Source organism: Thalia democratica, chromosome 5 (assembly GCF_965202585.1).
Source record: "Thalia democratica chromosome 5, ktThaDemo2.hap1.1, whole genome shotgun sequence".
NCBI lineage: Eukaryota > Metazoa > Chordata > Thaliacea > Salpida > Salpidae > Thalia > Thalia democratica.
The window spans coordinates 48,917,133-48,931,611 of NC_139169.1; the positions used below are offsets into that span (position 1 = coordinate 48,917,133).

General features: G+C 27.6%; 1 protein-coding gene across 1 annotated transcript in view; it reads right to left on the reverse strand.

The window, feature by feature from the left end:
* Window positions 1–11,440: 11,440 nt before the first annotated feature.
* Window positions 11,441–14,479, reverse strand: part of LOC145837292 (disintegrin and metalloproteinase domain-containing protein 10-like) — a 32,862-nt gene continuing 29,823 nt past the window's right edge. Inside the window, exons 16-17 of the mRNA XM_082945098.1 lie at window positions 13,517–13,643; window positions 11,441–12,328 (exon numbers count right to left, since the gene is read on the reverse strand). Of these exons, the coding sequence (XP_082801224.1) occupies window positions 12,219–12,328; window positions 13,517–13,643 (237 nt within the window). The 3' untranslated portion in view covers window positions 11,441–12,218. The remainder of the gene's footprint in view (window positions 12,329–13,516; window positions 13,644–14,479) is intronic.

The window sequence follows — 14,479 nt, forward strand, 5'->3', positions numbered from 1 at the left end:
AGAAGAGGATCATAATAAGCTTCTATTACTTAGCAGTATATCCCAGGATGATGTGAGTAGAACAGTTATTCCTCTATCATTAAGAAAAGTGCTATATTCTGTTCATCATAGGGTCACTGCAATCAAAGAGCGAGCAAAAGCGATTGTTTGCTGGCCAGGAATAACAAATGATTTCAAAGTGATTGGAAAAATTGCAATAGTTGTAACTTAATTGCACCAAGCAATCCTCGATTACCTCCAACAGAACCATTAATTCCAAAGGTTCCTTCTGAACCAATTGTCTGTGATTGTTTTCATTTCAAAGGGTGGTAATATTTTGTAGCTGCTGATAGACTTTCAGGTTGGACAGAACAACAAAGCAAAAGTTTGCATTAGTTGCTCAAAAAAAAATTATGAACTTTTTATAAGAAAAATTAGACTTAAAAAAATACATGCTATGTAATGCATGCTTAAAAATTCTTTATTTTTTATAGAAGTAGTTTTATATTAGTATTAAACAAACTACCTACGATGTTTTTACAACAATAACAGGTATTCATGTTTATAAAAACTGTATTGTTTAAACATAGCAGTTTTAAGGGAAATATAGTACTTATTATTTAAAACTAATTCTTACAAGACTATGAGCTTTATTTTTTTAAACAGCTTTGTGACACTCAAAGACAGTTTTTTATTAAAGTTTGTTTGAATCTTTACTGATTTAAGTTTTAATATTAAATCAAAACAAGATAACTGTGCATTTTAAGACTACTTATGCTATATTTATTAAACATATGTTAAATGAACATGATTAAAAAAAAACTAAGTACAAAGCTGTGTACAGTAAAGAACTAAAAAAATAAGTTTGTTAGACAATAAGTAATTGGTTAAACATGTAATTTACACATAAATAATTGTTTTTATCGCTTTGTTACAAAATATTAGATTTAAACTGGTAAAAAAAAATACGCACAAAATATGAGTAAAAATCAATATGAAATATTTTACTAACTAAAATACATTTTTAATTTTAGATATTTTTTTGTAAACAGTAACCTAACTGTATCAACAATAATAAGACAGTTGCACATTTTAGGAAATACTGATTAATATTCTATTCTCTCATTACAGTAATTATTTTTTTACAGAACCCAGTTGAAGTGTGTTGATTTGTTGACACACAGAAACATATGTTGGTAGAATAAAGGAAGATTACTGTATAATTTGTTTTTGTTTTTATCCTATATATAATCTTTTTATTAAGTCCTGTACATTTAGTCAAACAGTTTCAACATATTGCAAATAAAGATGCAAATAAATTGACTTTAATACTAATAATTGATTTTAGATTTTACTTAGTTTTGCGTTAATATACATTTGTTTATTTCATTTTAATAATGCTTATATTTATAATCGTATAAGCTTTTATAGGAAACCTTACAACGTTATTGAGTAATTATACAAGTTTAGTACAAAACTTTCTTATCTCAAGAACATTTTAGTCACAAATTTTTAAAGCGGTTTTTTTATTAAAATGAAAGTTTAAATTCTACTTTTTTAATCTAGTACAACTTGAGTAAATTGCTAAAGGTAACAAATTGCAACATGTCGTTAACTTTTTTTTGCTAGTTAAGACCTTTAGTTTTTTTTTCTAAATTAACGTTTGTTAGTAGTCTTTATATAGAAACATAAAAGAAATATTCTTATGCTTTGTTTAAGTTTGTTAAATTATTTTCTGTACTTGTTTTAAAGTTGTTTTTAAAATCTTTTCTTATCATTATTTTTTTTTTCAAGTATAAACTGCAGTATTTCGAACAAAAAATAAGCATTCATTTCTTATTGGAAACTGTCAGCAGTAAAATTTACGGGAGCCGATCATTTCTACCCTGATCATTTCTAACCCGATCACATCTAACCCGATCATTTCTATCCCGGACTAACTCAATCATTTACATCCTGATCACTTTTAACCCGATCATTTCTAACGCGATCGTTTCTAACCCGATCATTTATAACCCGATCATTTATAACTCGATCACTTTTAACCCGATTATTTATAACTCAATCTTTAATTTACTTTTTTTTTAGAATTCTGTAATTAGAATTTTTTTTTTAAACTAACTAAATTTTACAAAAATGTTCATTTATTGAAATTTAAGTTATTTGTCTATAACAAAACCTAGTGTTTATATTGTATTACTTAAAATATTCTTTTTAGTAATATTTTCTTTCAGTTTTTTATACATACATTTTACTTTCCTTATTTTGAATTTTTTCGTTATATCAATTTCCTTAAATTGAACTTTTTTTTATTTTATAAGATTTATTACACGACAATTGTTCTAAAATAAGGATAAATTAGGGTTTTCTTGCTTAACAATTGTTAATCTAATCTAAATTCACTGACAAATAGAAATATCTTTCTTAAACATTAAAAAAAATGTTTAAGTATTGTTTTTTTAATGTTTTACGAAAATTATGAATCACAAAAGGGTCTATAAATGTTCTTTTAGTTTCTGTAACATAAAAGAAATATTTAGCATTTTATTTTTTAGTTTTTAGCAAAAATATTGTTATTCGTCAGTGAACTTAGATTTTCTTAATATATTTTTATTAAGTAAGAAGACTCTAAATAAAGAAAAAAAAAAAACTGTACAAACCAAAAATGACCAATATCCTAAAAATATTAAGTTTATTTAAAAACAAAAACACTGATTATTGTAGTTAATTCATTAAAAATATGGAAAACTAAATTATTTAAAGTTTATATGTATTTTTTTTAGATATGCTACGCAGACTAAAAAACCCAAAATGTCCTACTTTTTCTATGGGCTCATTACCGACCCAATAATACCGAAATCAAAAAAATGCGTATTTTTTTAGCTATATAGTTCTGTAAAAAATTTACTTAAAGAACAAAAAATTGTTGTGTGTTAAAATTTTTTAATCAAGAAAAATGTCTAAAATTTTTATTTACTTTAAAATGATTGTCATATTTAATAAACTGTTTGAAACTTTTAAAAATTCTGCTTTGTAGGGTTCTTAAAATAACCTGTTATAACTCTATTTAAGTTAAATTTTTTTCTTAGTTACTTATATGTTTTAACTTTAACCGTAAAAAGTTTTTATTTTGTTTAAATTTTACAAATTTAGTAGTAAAAACAAAGATCTTCATATTACAGTCTACAAGCTATGCTGTAAGTCTAGCGCAAACTTTGTACAGTTGTTGACCAATCTATCACTACATTATAGTCAGTTATAGCTTAAAAGCTTACACAAATTGTTCTAAAACTTGCACAGATCTATTTAGATAAATGAATTAAAACAAACATTATGCAAACCTGAAAACTTTTGTTTTATTTATTAAAAAATCGTAATTTTTAGATATAACCTTCATAAACAAAACCTATAGAACAATTATGTCATATAAAAAACCGAAAAAGCATGTAATTTCGACTGACCGTGAAAACACCGTACTTTGGTTTCATTAATAAACATCTGCCTACACTTAAAGTGAAAAAATCAATGACACTTAAACAGACTTGTTTGTTAATACAACAAGTACGAGGTTGATCAAATCTCGTTTAGTATATCTTCTTTAAAATTTTCATATAGTTTGTATAATATATTAAAAGTATTATGATTTGTTTCCTTTAAATTGTTTTAAGTACAACATAATTAGAACTTATTTTGATGTATTTTTTATTTAAAAGAAATGAAAGATACTTATAGTTAAAATAGTTATAATTACAAGCAAAAGATTCTAAAAACTTTTTATTATAAAGTAAAAGTAATTGTAAAAAATAAACATATTAACTTAGATTATAATTAAAATTGTAATTAGAATATTTTAAATATTATTAAAACTTAGTTGAAAATTTTTAAGAAGATTAACTAGACGAAATTTGATAAACCTATATCTTGTTACATTGATAAACAAATCTGTTTAATTTTAAAGTTATGATTTTCCACTAAAAAAACAAAAGTGTTCTAAATCGTTCATTGTTTGTTTTAATTCCATTATCTAAACAGGTCTTTGCAATTTGTAGAACAATTAGTGAAAGTTTTTAAGCTTAAAGTAGAAACTAACATATTATAAAATGGTAATGTATTTGCCAACAACTATACAACGCTTGCGCTAGACTAGGGGTAGGCAACGTTTTCAATCTGCGGGCCAGATCCGAAAAATTTTAGTTCTTGGCGGGCCGGAGCATTTTGAATTAGTGACTTACCGTATCCAGATACTGATTTTAAATCGAGATCCGGATCCGGTGGAATTCTAGTTTGAATGAAAGTTTTGGATCCGGCCGGAATCTAGTTTTATGGATACAGTTGATCACTTTTCTAAATCCTTCTAATTCACAAAAATTTCTCAACTGTAACAACTTAAGATGTAGATTGAGACATGTTAGATGTTTATATACTGTCTATGAATAGAATTAGCATGGTAATTGACAAAGGTAGGTATGTAAAATACCAGATTTAAATAAACAATTTGCTTAAGGTAATTTGACAAAAGTATAATCCAACTAAATTAGAACATCAAAAAATATTACGACAAAACATTGTTTTTATCAATGAACATTAAGTAGAAAAGCCATATTTAAACATGTTTTTAAACTCAAACTGTTCCAGTTTTATTTTGTTTAAGTATTAAAAGTATTATAAAGTTTTATATAAACTTTGTAATATTGACCTCGGGGGCCGGTCATTTCCACTCGTAGGGCCGTACGTTGCCCAACCCTCCGCTAGAGTTACAACAAAGCTTATAGACGGTAATATGAAAACCTTGTATCTGAATATTATATTTGTAACAATTTTATTTTAAAACTTACTTGTGTTAAAATGCTATTCTAGTTACCTAAATGACAAAAACATATAGCTTAAATGTAGTGAAAAGTGTTTAAGAATCAAACAAAGCAGAATTTCAAAAAAAAAAAACAATCTTTTAAATCTTATTTAGTTAAATGTGGCTTTTTTATTTAATTTAGTGTACAACTCGATAGTGGTGTACGACTCGATAACCGAAAGGTACCTTTGTACACCAGATACTTAGACCGAACCTTTTGAGCGTTTTTTTTATCGTTCAATAAACTTTAAAAAAAAATTAAAAGCGAGATCGATTTAAGCAAGTTGATATGAAAAAAAGATTTAAAATAAGGAAAACAATTTTAAGGTATAATAAGTTAAAATAAATTTATTCTCAAGAGTTCGTTTTAATTACATCTATATAAAAATTAAGTTTTTGTTACGACAAAGTAAACTATATCATATATAAGAACAACTTTGTTAACATTAGTTTGGTTTCAAAATAAACACTGAATTAAATAAATCTAAGTAACAACAAACTTTACTGATCAGGTTAGAAGTGATCGGGTTAGAGGTGATCAGGTTAGAAGTTATCGGATAAGAAATGATCGGGTTAGAAATGATCAGGTTAGAAATGATCGCGGGTTAGAAATGTTAGTAAACAAATTTTACAAATACGCTTTTCAATATTTAAAAAGTAACAAGCATCTACACTAGTAAACTTTATCATTTAGAATTTTTAGACATCGCACATACCAGTGGCGTAGCGTAATATTTTGGTAAGGGGATGCGCAAATTTTTTTCTTAAAAAATCCCCTAAGTTAAAACTTTTGTAGTTAGCTATAAAAAGATCTTTTTATAAATAATATAAATGAAATTAGTTCATTGAGTAAAATAAGTTCGAAGCAGCTGTTTTAAAAAATACTTATTCATTAAACAATTAAACAATTTTAAAAAAAGTATCAATATCATTAGAATTACTTATACTTGCACAAATGTAAACTTACTAGATAAAAATAGTTTTTACTACTTACAGTAAACTTTATATCTTTAAAAATGAATATATTCAATAAAACGAAAATGTCTGTTTTGTTTATGAAAAAAATATCAATCTTATTAATATACAATACAGCAGTGATAACAACACCTTAAATTTAAGCACATAATTTAGGTAAAGTTACACAGAAATTAAACTAGACCAACTTTATAACTGTTATTACAATTTATTACAACTTTTCAAACTAGTTAAAAATATACTTTTTAAATTTAATTCATCTGATTGTATTTGTTTAGAATAAAAATTACAAACAAAGTTTATTTCTCATAGGCCGACACGCTTTTTCTTGTATGTTTACAAAAATAAAGATCCGAAAACTAGCAGTAGTCTTACCATTTATGGTAGCATAAAAAAAAACTTGTAAAATTGTTTATTTTTCTTTTAAGCGTGACGTATTTTTGTAAAATTTTTGTAGAAAAATCTGTCATAAGGTTATACTACTGCGGTGCGCGAATTAGTTGCGTTCTTTTTGAGTCTAAATTCTTATGAAGTTAATGAAGTTATAAATTTTTTCCTTATGGAGTTTTTCATCAACATCGGTGCGCACTTTCGCTTGCGCACCGAATATTGGGTAATTTCCCTAACTTGTCAATAATTGGTATTCAAAACTCCATTTAACTTTTCGAATACTAGATAAACATAGTTGAAATAAGGCAAAAAAAGCTGAAAAAATAAACAATAAAGGATAAAGATATTACATTCTTTTTTTTACTTATTTTCTTTTTTTGGGTAGCACGCATGCGCCAGTGTCCCTCCCCACGCTACGCCCCTGGTACATACCAGGGGCGACGCGTGGGGTTTAACATTGGAGTTGTTGTTCCGTCTAGTTGAACAAAAAAAAATTACGTATAGTTTTTTTTTTGGATTTTTTCGTTTAGTTATTTGTTAAATGTTTTCGTTTTCAAAATATTATATTTGACCTTCAAAGACTCGATAAGTTGGAGCTGAAAAAATTTTTTGAATTGCTAAATTCTGGAGCTGATTAAACTTCAGCACCATATAAATTAAAAATCATGTTCTTGCGTTGTTGAAAATTCACAACAACCCGAGAACTATAAAACAGGTAGTGATAAGTTGAACTCAAGCTGGAGCAACTCGAACAGGACCAGTATAATTTTCAAATGATAAAAACTAGTTATAGTTATTATAAAGTTGTAAATTTTTGCGTTCAATATTTTTTTAAAGCTATTTTAATTTTTTCTAAATACAACTCTTTTTTACGTTGAAGAACTGATGTAGTTGTTATACAAAAATATCTTGAATTAGTTCAAAATAAAAGTTTTAAGTTATTTTTTTTATTATTCTCCGCACCTCTAACAAAAATACCACGCCACGCCACTGCTCACTTTAATTTTTCTTTAAGGGTTTTAAAATACAGTAAGCTCTCGCAAATATACGCACATTGTGGCCACAGCAAAAGTGCGTAACCAAACGATAGGTTTTTGTTGCTTTCGTAGGCTTTTAAAAAGACAAATATCATAGTGTACATTTTAATTGTGTAAATAAAGTTATTAGTCTCTAAATTTATTTTTGCCAGAAAACAAAGAAAATTAAATATTTAAATCATGAGCTGAAATCACTGATAAAATTTATAACTAGTAGTAGATTGACTTACTTTATGATTATTATTTTTTTAGACTTATTTATTATTTATTGATTTTTCAAAGAAAAAAACTTATTTACTATTTTAAGTGTTTTTTTTTTGTGGTTGTTTACATTATTGTTTTGGTATAGTTAAACTTCTGTATTTAGACATTTATTCAAGATTGAAAAAACTGATAGTTTTAATTAAATGAATATATTAATTTTATACTTTTTATTTAGTTTAAGCAAAAATATTTTTATGGATACAGAATTATTTTACTTTTTTTTGAATATTGCAGCTTTATTTTATATATTTATTGTTATTTTCTATATATCTTTTTAATGTTATAGCTTTAATTTGTTTTTGCTTATAATTTAATAAGTTGAAATGAGTTGATATTAGAGTCTAAATTCTTAAACATACTTTAAAAAAAACTCTAAACTTATGTATTAATTTTTTTTTAATCATATAAAAGGTTAAAGTATTTGCTAAAATTATTGATAAATTTAAAATAAAAAACATTTCAGATAGAAACTTTACCTTTTGTATTTTGACGTTCAATATATATTTTATGTGTATATAATGTTAGATATATTTGTGTATATAAGTTATTTTATTTTTTTGATATATTTTTTTAGAAAAATATTAAACGTTGTAAAGTTTAATAGTCTCATTTTTCATAGAGTTTTTCGTTTTAGAGTTTAAATTTTGACTGTAAATTTTTTTTTACTTTTTTTTTCATTTGTAGCTCATTATAATTTTGATTAAATTGGTTATGCAACTCGATGACCGAGAGGTCCTTGAAACAAAAAAAAAAGCAATTTTAAAGGTTTTTTGAGAATTTTAATTGCGTAACTAAACTAGAGTGCGAAAGATTTCGGAGAGGTGGTTAGACCTACATTCGCACAATTTACTCAAAAATATTTTACTTTTTGATTTGTTGCCCTTTAAGCTATAACCCTCTCCTCTAACAATATGTTCTGTTTTGTTAGTCCGCTCAGGGTTTATAGTTGGTATGTGGTAACTAGCGTCCATATAACTTCAGCGTGAGTAACTAACCTCGAGCGGTCGTATACTGACACAGGTATGGATTTCTTGCTGCTAGCATTAATACTCAAGTATAAGTGATTAGTGCTACTATTTGTGTTAGTGAAAGTATGTTACAATTAAACGTACTCTGCAAAAGGTCTAATATAATCTAGCCTAGAAATAAATGCTAGAGGTATAAGTTAAGCTTAACTAGGTTAAATTATAGTTAGTAAACAAACACGAATTAACACTCGATGTTTATTATACAATGTAAAAATATACGATCTTAGAAAAGAAACTAACTGACTCGCTAAATGAAAGTTATTGATATTAGCAAGAATATGAATCAATGCCGAATAACAAAAAATGCTTAGTAAACAACTCTAAAGCACGTCTTAAACATAATCAAAAGTAGTGCTTGAAAACTAAATACATACGCCTACCCCTATGAGAAAACACATTAATGCCAACAAACATTAACGCTAACGCAACCACGCTACGACTACAACTACCAAACAACACAACTACACGCTTGACCTCTCTCACGGTGATTTTTATACCGTTTTCGCGTTTAATAACTCTCTTCAGAACGATGTGTGCAGATATGCTTATAAAGCATTTTTTCAAAGAAGAAAAACTATTCTGAATTTGAACTGTCCGAACTTGAATTGTCATGTAACCATTTACATAGATACGATTAGTATTGAAGTACTCGTTTATCTGCAATTCTTACTGAAGCCAGTGGGCTACAGTAGAAGTGCAATGCTTGAGAAACAGCTGTGAAGAAAAAAACAACCAAAGCTGAAAAATTTAAAAAAAACTAAAATATACAATCCTCTGCTGATATATTCTCTTCTACTTTATATGTTTCTACTGATATATTCGCCCACCCGAGGACGCCACTATAACCCTCTGCTGATATATTCTCTTCTTTTTTGTAAGGTTCTACTGTTGTTGGGTTGTTTGTTAACATGTGAGAGTTACTATGTTGGGCACGTCTACTAGAACTTGACGCCTCATCGGCCGAGTGTGCACGCTTCAAGTGCTTCTTGACCAGATTAGTGAGGTTGGTTGTCGAAAGGGTTTTGGGTTTTTTACTATTGGTACTCATTTTTCGAGGTGTTGACCAAACGTAGAGGTTCCGCGATGAAGTAAATCGCAATTAACCGAGGTTGGTCTCAGTAATGCGAACTGGAGGAATTCACCGTAATTAACCGAGGCTGGGCTCAGTAATGCGGACTGGAAATGAAATGTGATGAACCGAATCTGGTCTTGGTGATGAGAACTGGAATTCACCGCTATTAACCGAGGCTGGTCTCAGTAATGCGGACTGGAAATGAGGTGTGATGAATCGAGGCTGGTCTTGGTATTACGTTGACGACTTACCGTAGTCGATTTAAAGTAGCAAATACTTAATTAAATCAAATATTATTTTTCGTAATTAAAAGGTTAACTTACAATATATTAATTTTGTTAACTTAAATTTACTTAACCATTTTTTACTGTTATTAGACAGTGAATTAGCACTCAAAATTTATTCTACAATTAAAAAATACAACGTGATATAAAAAAGAGACACTCACACACGTGCAGGTCAGAGCTCAGATGGTTTGTTTGTCAATATGTTATGTTACTAGATGGAATCGAGCTTGGTTTTCTTAAAACGTTACGAACCAACTGAATGAATCAAGAAAATGAAACTAAATCAGAAAAGTCGAATCGAAAGACTAGGTCGAAACTGTCACAATCCAACGATAACTTCAAAATGGCCGCCTTCGTCTAAATGCCTGCGTTGAATGTCTATATCGAAAAGCTTCAAATTACAATGCCTATAGTCGTCTAGCGATAAATCGGAATGACTACGCCCTTCTCGCGGCGCTTGATTTTTTACGGTTTGCTATACGCAAAAAAAGACTCTTCTCTTCTCTCGGAAAGCAGGCGCAATGCTTACAAATACAATCTTTTTAAAGTTTTACTTTAACAACTAGATCAAACCACGTTTTTGCCTGCTAAAACAAAAATTACTCACTTGCGTAATTTAAGTAGAATTAAAAAAATATTTAATAAGCGCCAAAAAAGATCCGCATTGCAACGCAGACTCGCTCAGCGATTTCAAATTGTTGCACTGAAAGTTTTGAACTTATACTCTAAAAGTTTTAACATTCTACACCCTTTTCTTGCGGCGTTTGACTTTAACTAGATCAGGGTTTCCAGATATTTTTCAAAAGGCCCCCTTTAAAGAAATTAAAAAAGCTATGGCCCTCTCAAACAAGGTTTAAAAAAGACTACCCTTTAAAACTGCCTAAGACCTTTTTTTTTGTTCTTCATCATCAATTCCAGAATATCTAGTGTAAGTTTAAATTTGTACCCCCCCCCCCTTTTACGGCTTATGGCCCCTATAATTTTTTGCCATAATGTCTAGTTTAAGTTCTAAAACTACCATAAAAACGTCTCAATTTATTTTTTACTCTTCATCATCGACCCAAGAATATTTAGTGTAAGCTTCAATTTATGACCTCATGGCCCCCTAAATTTCTGTAATGACCCCACTTGGCCCGGTTTGGGAAACCCTGAACTAAAGTTATGAAACAGTAAAATAACCCTTGTTCTTTTTTAATCTCTCGACGAACAAGCATATGCTTACAAACAAAGTATTAGTTTATTAAAGCAAAAAAACTTTGGTAATCTGACAAACCGAATATTATAATATTAATTTACATATAATGCCTATAGAAAGAAAACCTGAAGACAAACTTAATTGACTTAATCAAAATTTTACACATGAATATAATCTATATTTTATTTTACAAGTGTAAAACATTTTAAATTTATTTAAGTCGATCAAAATAATTATATATTGTTTTAAGTTTTAACTGGAGAAAAGCTACTACTAGTTTCAACCCTTTGACTAAACTTTACATACTTCGTATACAATATAATCAAACACGACATTGTACTAAACTTTATTTTTTGTTCCGGTGAAAAACGTTTTAAAGTGAACAATTCAAAAATTTAGGTTTTATTTTAGTTTTTTTGAAGAATTTTACTTATAGAATCTTTTTAAGAGCGAAATTAGAAGGGAAAACTTAAAGTATTTTAAAAAAGAGAGAAAAATATAAAAGTTATAAAAAATTAATATTAAAAGTCAAAAAAGTTATTTAAACTTTTAGTTTAAGTTGAAGTAAATTAAAGAGATTTTTAAAACAAATAAGTTTTAATCAGTAAAACGTCTCTTAATTATTATACTAAAACATATAAGTTTTTAATTAGGCTATAAGCTAATATTAATAGAAAGCAATAGCAACAAAGTAATTAACTAGTTTAACCTTAATTTCAGAAAAAGTTACACCTATTGATTTAAATTAATTTGGTCTTGAAAATCAAAATGATGACAGTGTTTTTCAGAAAACTGCGATTAAAAAACCAATGTAAAAAGAAGCAGCAAATAAGCTTAAATAATCATTTTTAAAACCTAAAAAAGTACGTGGAAACTGCACTTAAAAAATGTGAAAGACCATTAATATATTGTTAACTGTCAATCAGTTATAGCTGGCTATCATCAAAAAGAATGTAATTTAGAGAATGCTTGATGGTTATTTTAATTTCATATACTGAATTTCACTTATCTATTAGAATTAAAAACTGAATTCGATTAACAAAATATTACATGTGTTTATAAATTTTGAACACAATAGAATTTTACTCAGACTTTACACACTGAAGACAATACTAAAATTTTGTCGAAAAATAAAGTCACAGTTATCTACGCCTTTGCTGCATTTCAATACTCCTTCCCCTCTGCTGGGGCCTGCTACTTCTTTGTGGTTGCCCTCTTCTTGTTTGCTGTCTCCTACGAAGCGTTTCATAACCTAAAAACAATTTCTATGTAAATTACTGTTGGAGAAGAGTAAAGGCCGTTTAGTTGTTAGAATAGAACAAATTTACTGTGTATTGTAGTTAAGTAAGGTAGGTTAGACATAAATGTTTTTAAATTGAACTGCAATTGACTAAACACAAAAAATTCTGACTGATAGCAAATTATTTTTAACAGTGATGTATTAAATTTTATCTTGTTTTCAAAAACCGTCATTTCTTAGTTCGTAACATTTAATATATTTTATAACAAATATAAAAATAAAATAGTTTTAATTAACTTTATATAATAAAATTACAGTAAGATATATTTTGAAAAGTTTGGTAATAATCACTGCAAAAAAGAATAAAAATTAAACACTTAAATTATTTACTTTATATGAAGATAGACTATTGAAAACAAATTTTCTTACAACATTAAACGTTTAATAGCCAGTATATGTATGGTTAACATCATATAGGTTATATACCAAACAAGAATAATCTACTAGTTTTAACATATTATAAGCACTTTTTACTAGATTCGGTTTTTACTGTTAAAAAATATTAAAATTTTAAAGTTATCACAATTCATCCCTGATGTTTTTTTTTCACAGCTTCGTAACTTTTCCGAGCTTGCTACGTTCCTGCTTGGTAGTGTTTGCGAAAAGTTCTACATAAAAATATATAGGGAAATAAGATAAGCTTTCGATTTAGTGTGTTTTTGAATTTAAGGTTTAACTGTACAACTACCGACTGTTAAGTGGAATAAACACAAATGTCTAGTTCGTGAGTACAGTTGTCACTGTAGTAAAGACCATTAGGACATTATATCACAAATTTGACCCTCACAAATCGCTCAACGTACATCAAAAGTTCTAAAAGGCTTAACAATATTATTTTTCTGTTTTTAATTCAAAATTATATATTCAAGAACCAGGGTATTTTCCAGTATAATTTAAAAGATAAACAATTTGTTACCATAGTAAGAACAAAAAAATAGTTCCATTCCAGGAGCGTTGCGTACTAAAATTACCTTAAAAAAAATATAAAATCCTACTAGCATAAGATTTTTAACTATTTATAATAAATTTTTTACATAATATAACCGTATGTTTTTAAGGTGCAACTAAAAAAAATTGCAACATAAAATTACAATACAAATATTCTTGTTTATCTATGAGTTTAATTATCAGATGACTAACCGGGAAACTGTCGATGTTTAGGAAGGGATGGGTTGGAAGAGGGAGTGTGCACGCTGCATAGTTTGACAAATCCCAGCATAAGGAGCATCAGTGCTAACACCATCAATGAAACTGCCCACCAATATTGCTGTGCATATTGCATTGTGTTTAAGTTTACTTAATTTATACTTATTTTGAACAATTTAATCTTGTGTGTTTAATTAATTATACTCAACTAGCATTTAACTCAATACTTTTTGGGTTATGTTGAAAAAACAGTTGATATATTTAGTATTTATATTAAATTATTACAAAAAACTGTAAATATATTTTTATATATTAAAGGTTTTATAAAAAGTTCTGGTCGATAGTGCTCGACAAATTAAATTGGAGCTAAATATTTATCTAATTATATAAAAACTACAATTTATACAGCTGTTTCATACAAGAAATATAAAGTTTCATGTACTCCTCAGTAAGTTACAGTTTATTATAATAGTAAACAGAAAGTAAGAATTTGAAATTTTTTATGATAATTGTGACGTAGTAATCGTACAGTTAGCTGAATTTGAAAATGATACGCTGTAGTTGTTAACTTATGCATTTTAGGAAAGTTTAGAAAGGTTATTTTAGAAAAATGTTTTAAGCTATTGGAAAAATTTATTTGGACTGTTGTAAAAATGTTATAAAATACTGATGTTTGCCACTTAAATTTTATTTTGTTTTAATATTTAGTTGGTTCTAATTTTGTTAAAAAAGTATTTTTGATAATGGATACATAGGTTTTGTCTTTCGCTTTTCTTGTTTAGTGTTAAGTTCTTATCTGATTTTTCGATTTCTATTTTTTCTAAGTTACAAAGTTTGCAGCCGAATACCAAACAGACTTCTTAGGATGTATCCTTCAACATATCAAACTCAAGTTACCAACCATACAACAAACCAAACTCACCAATTTTATACGTAAACTACAACTCCAATCACCCC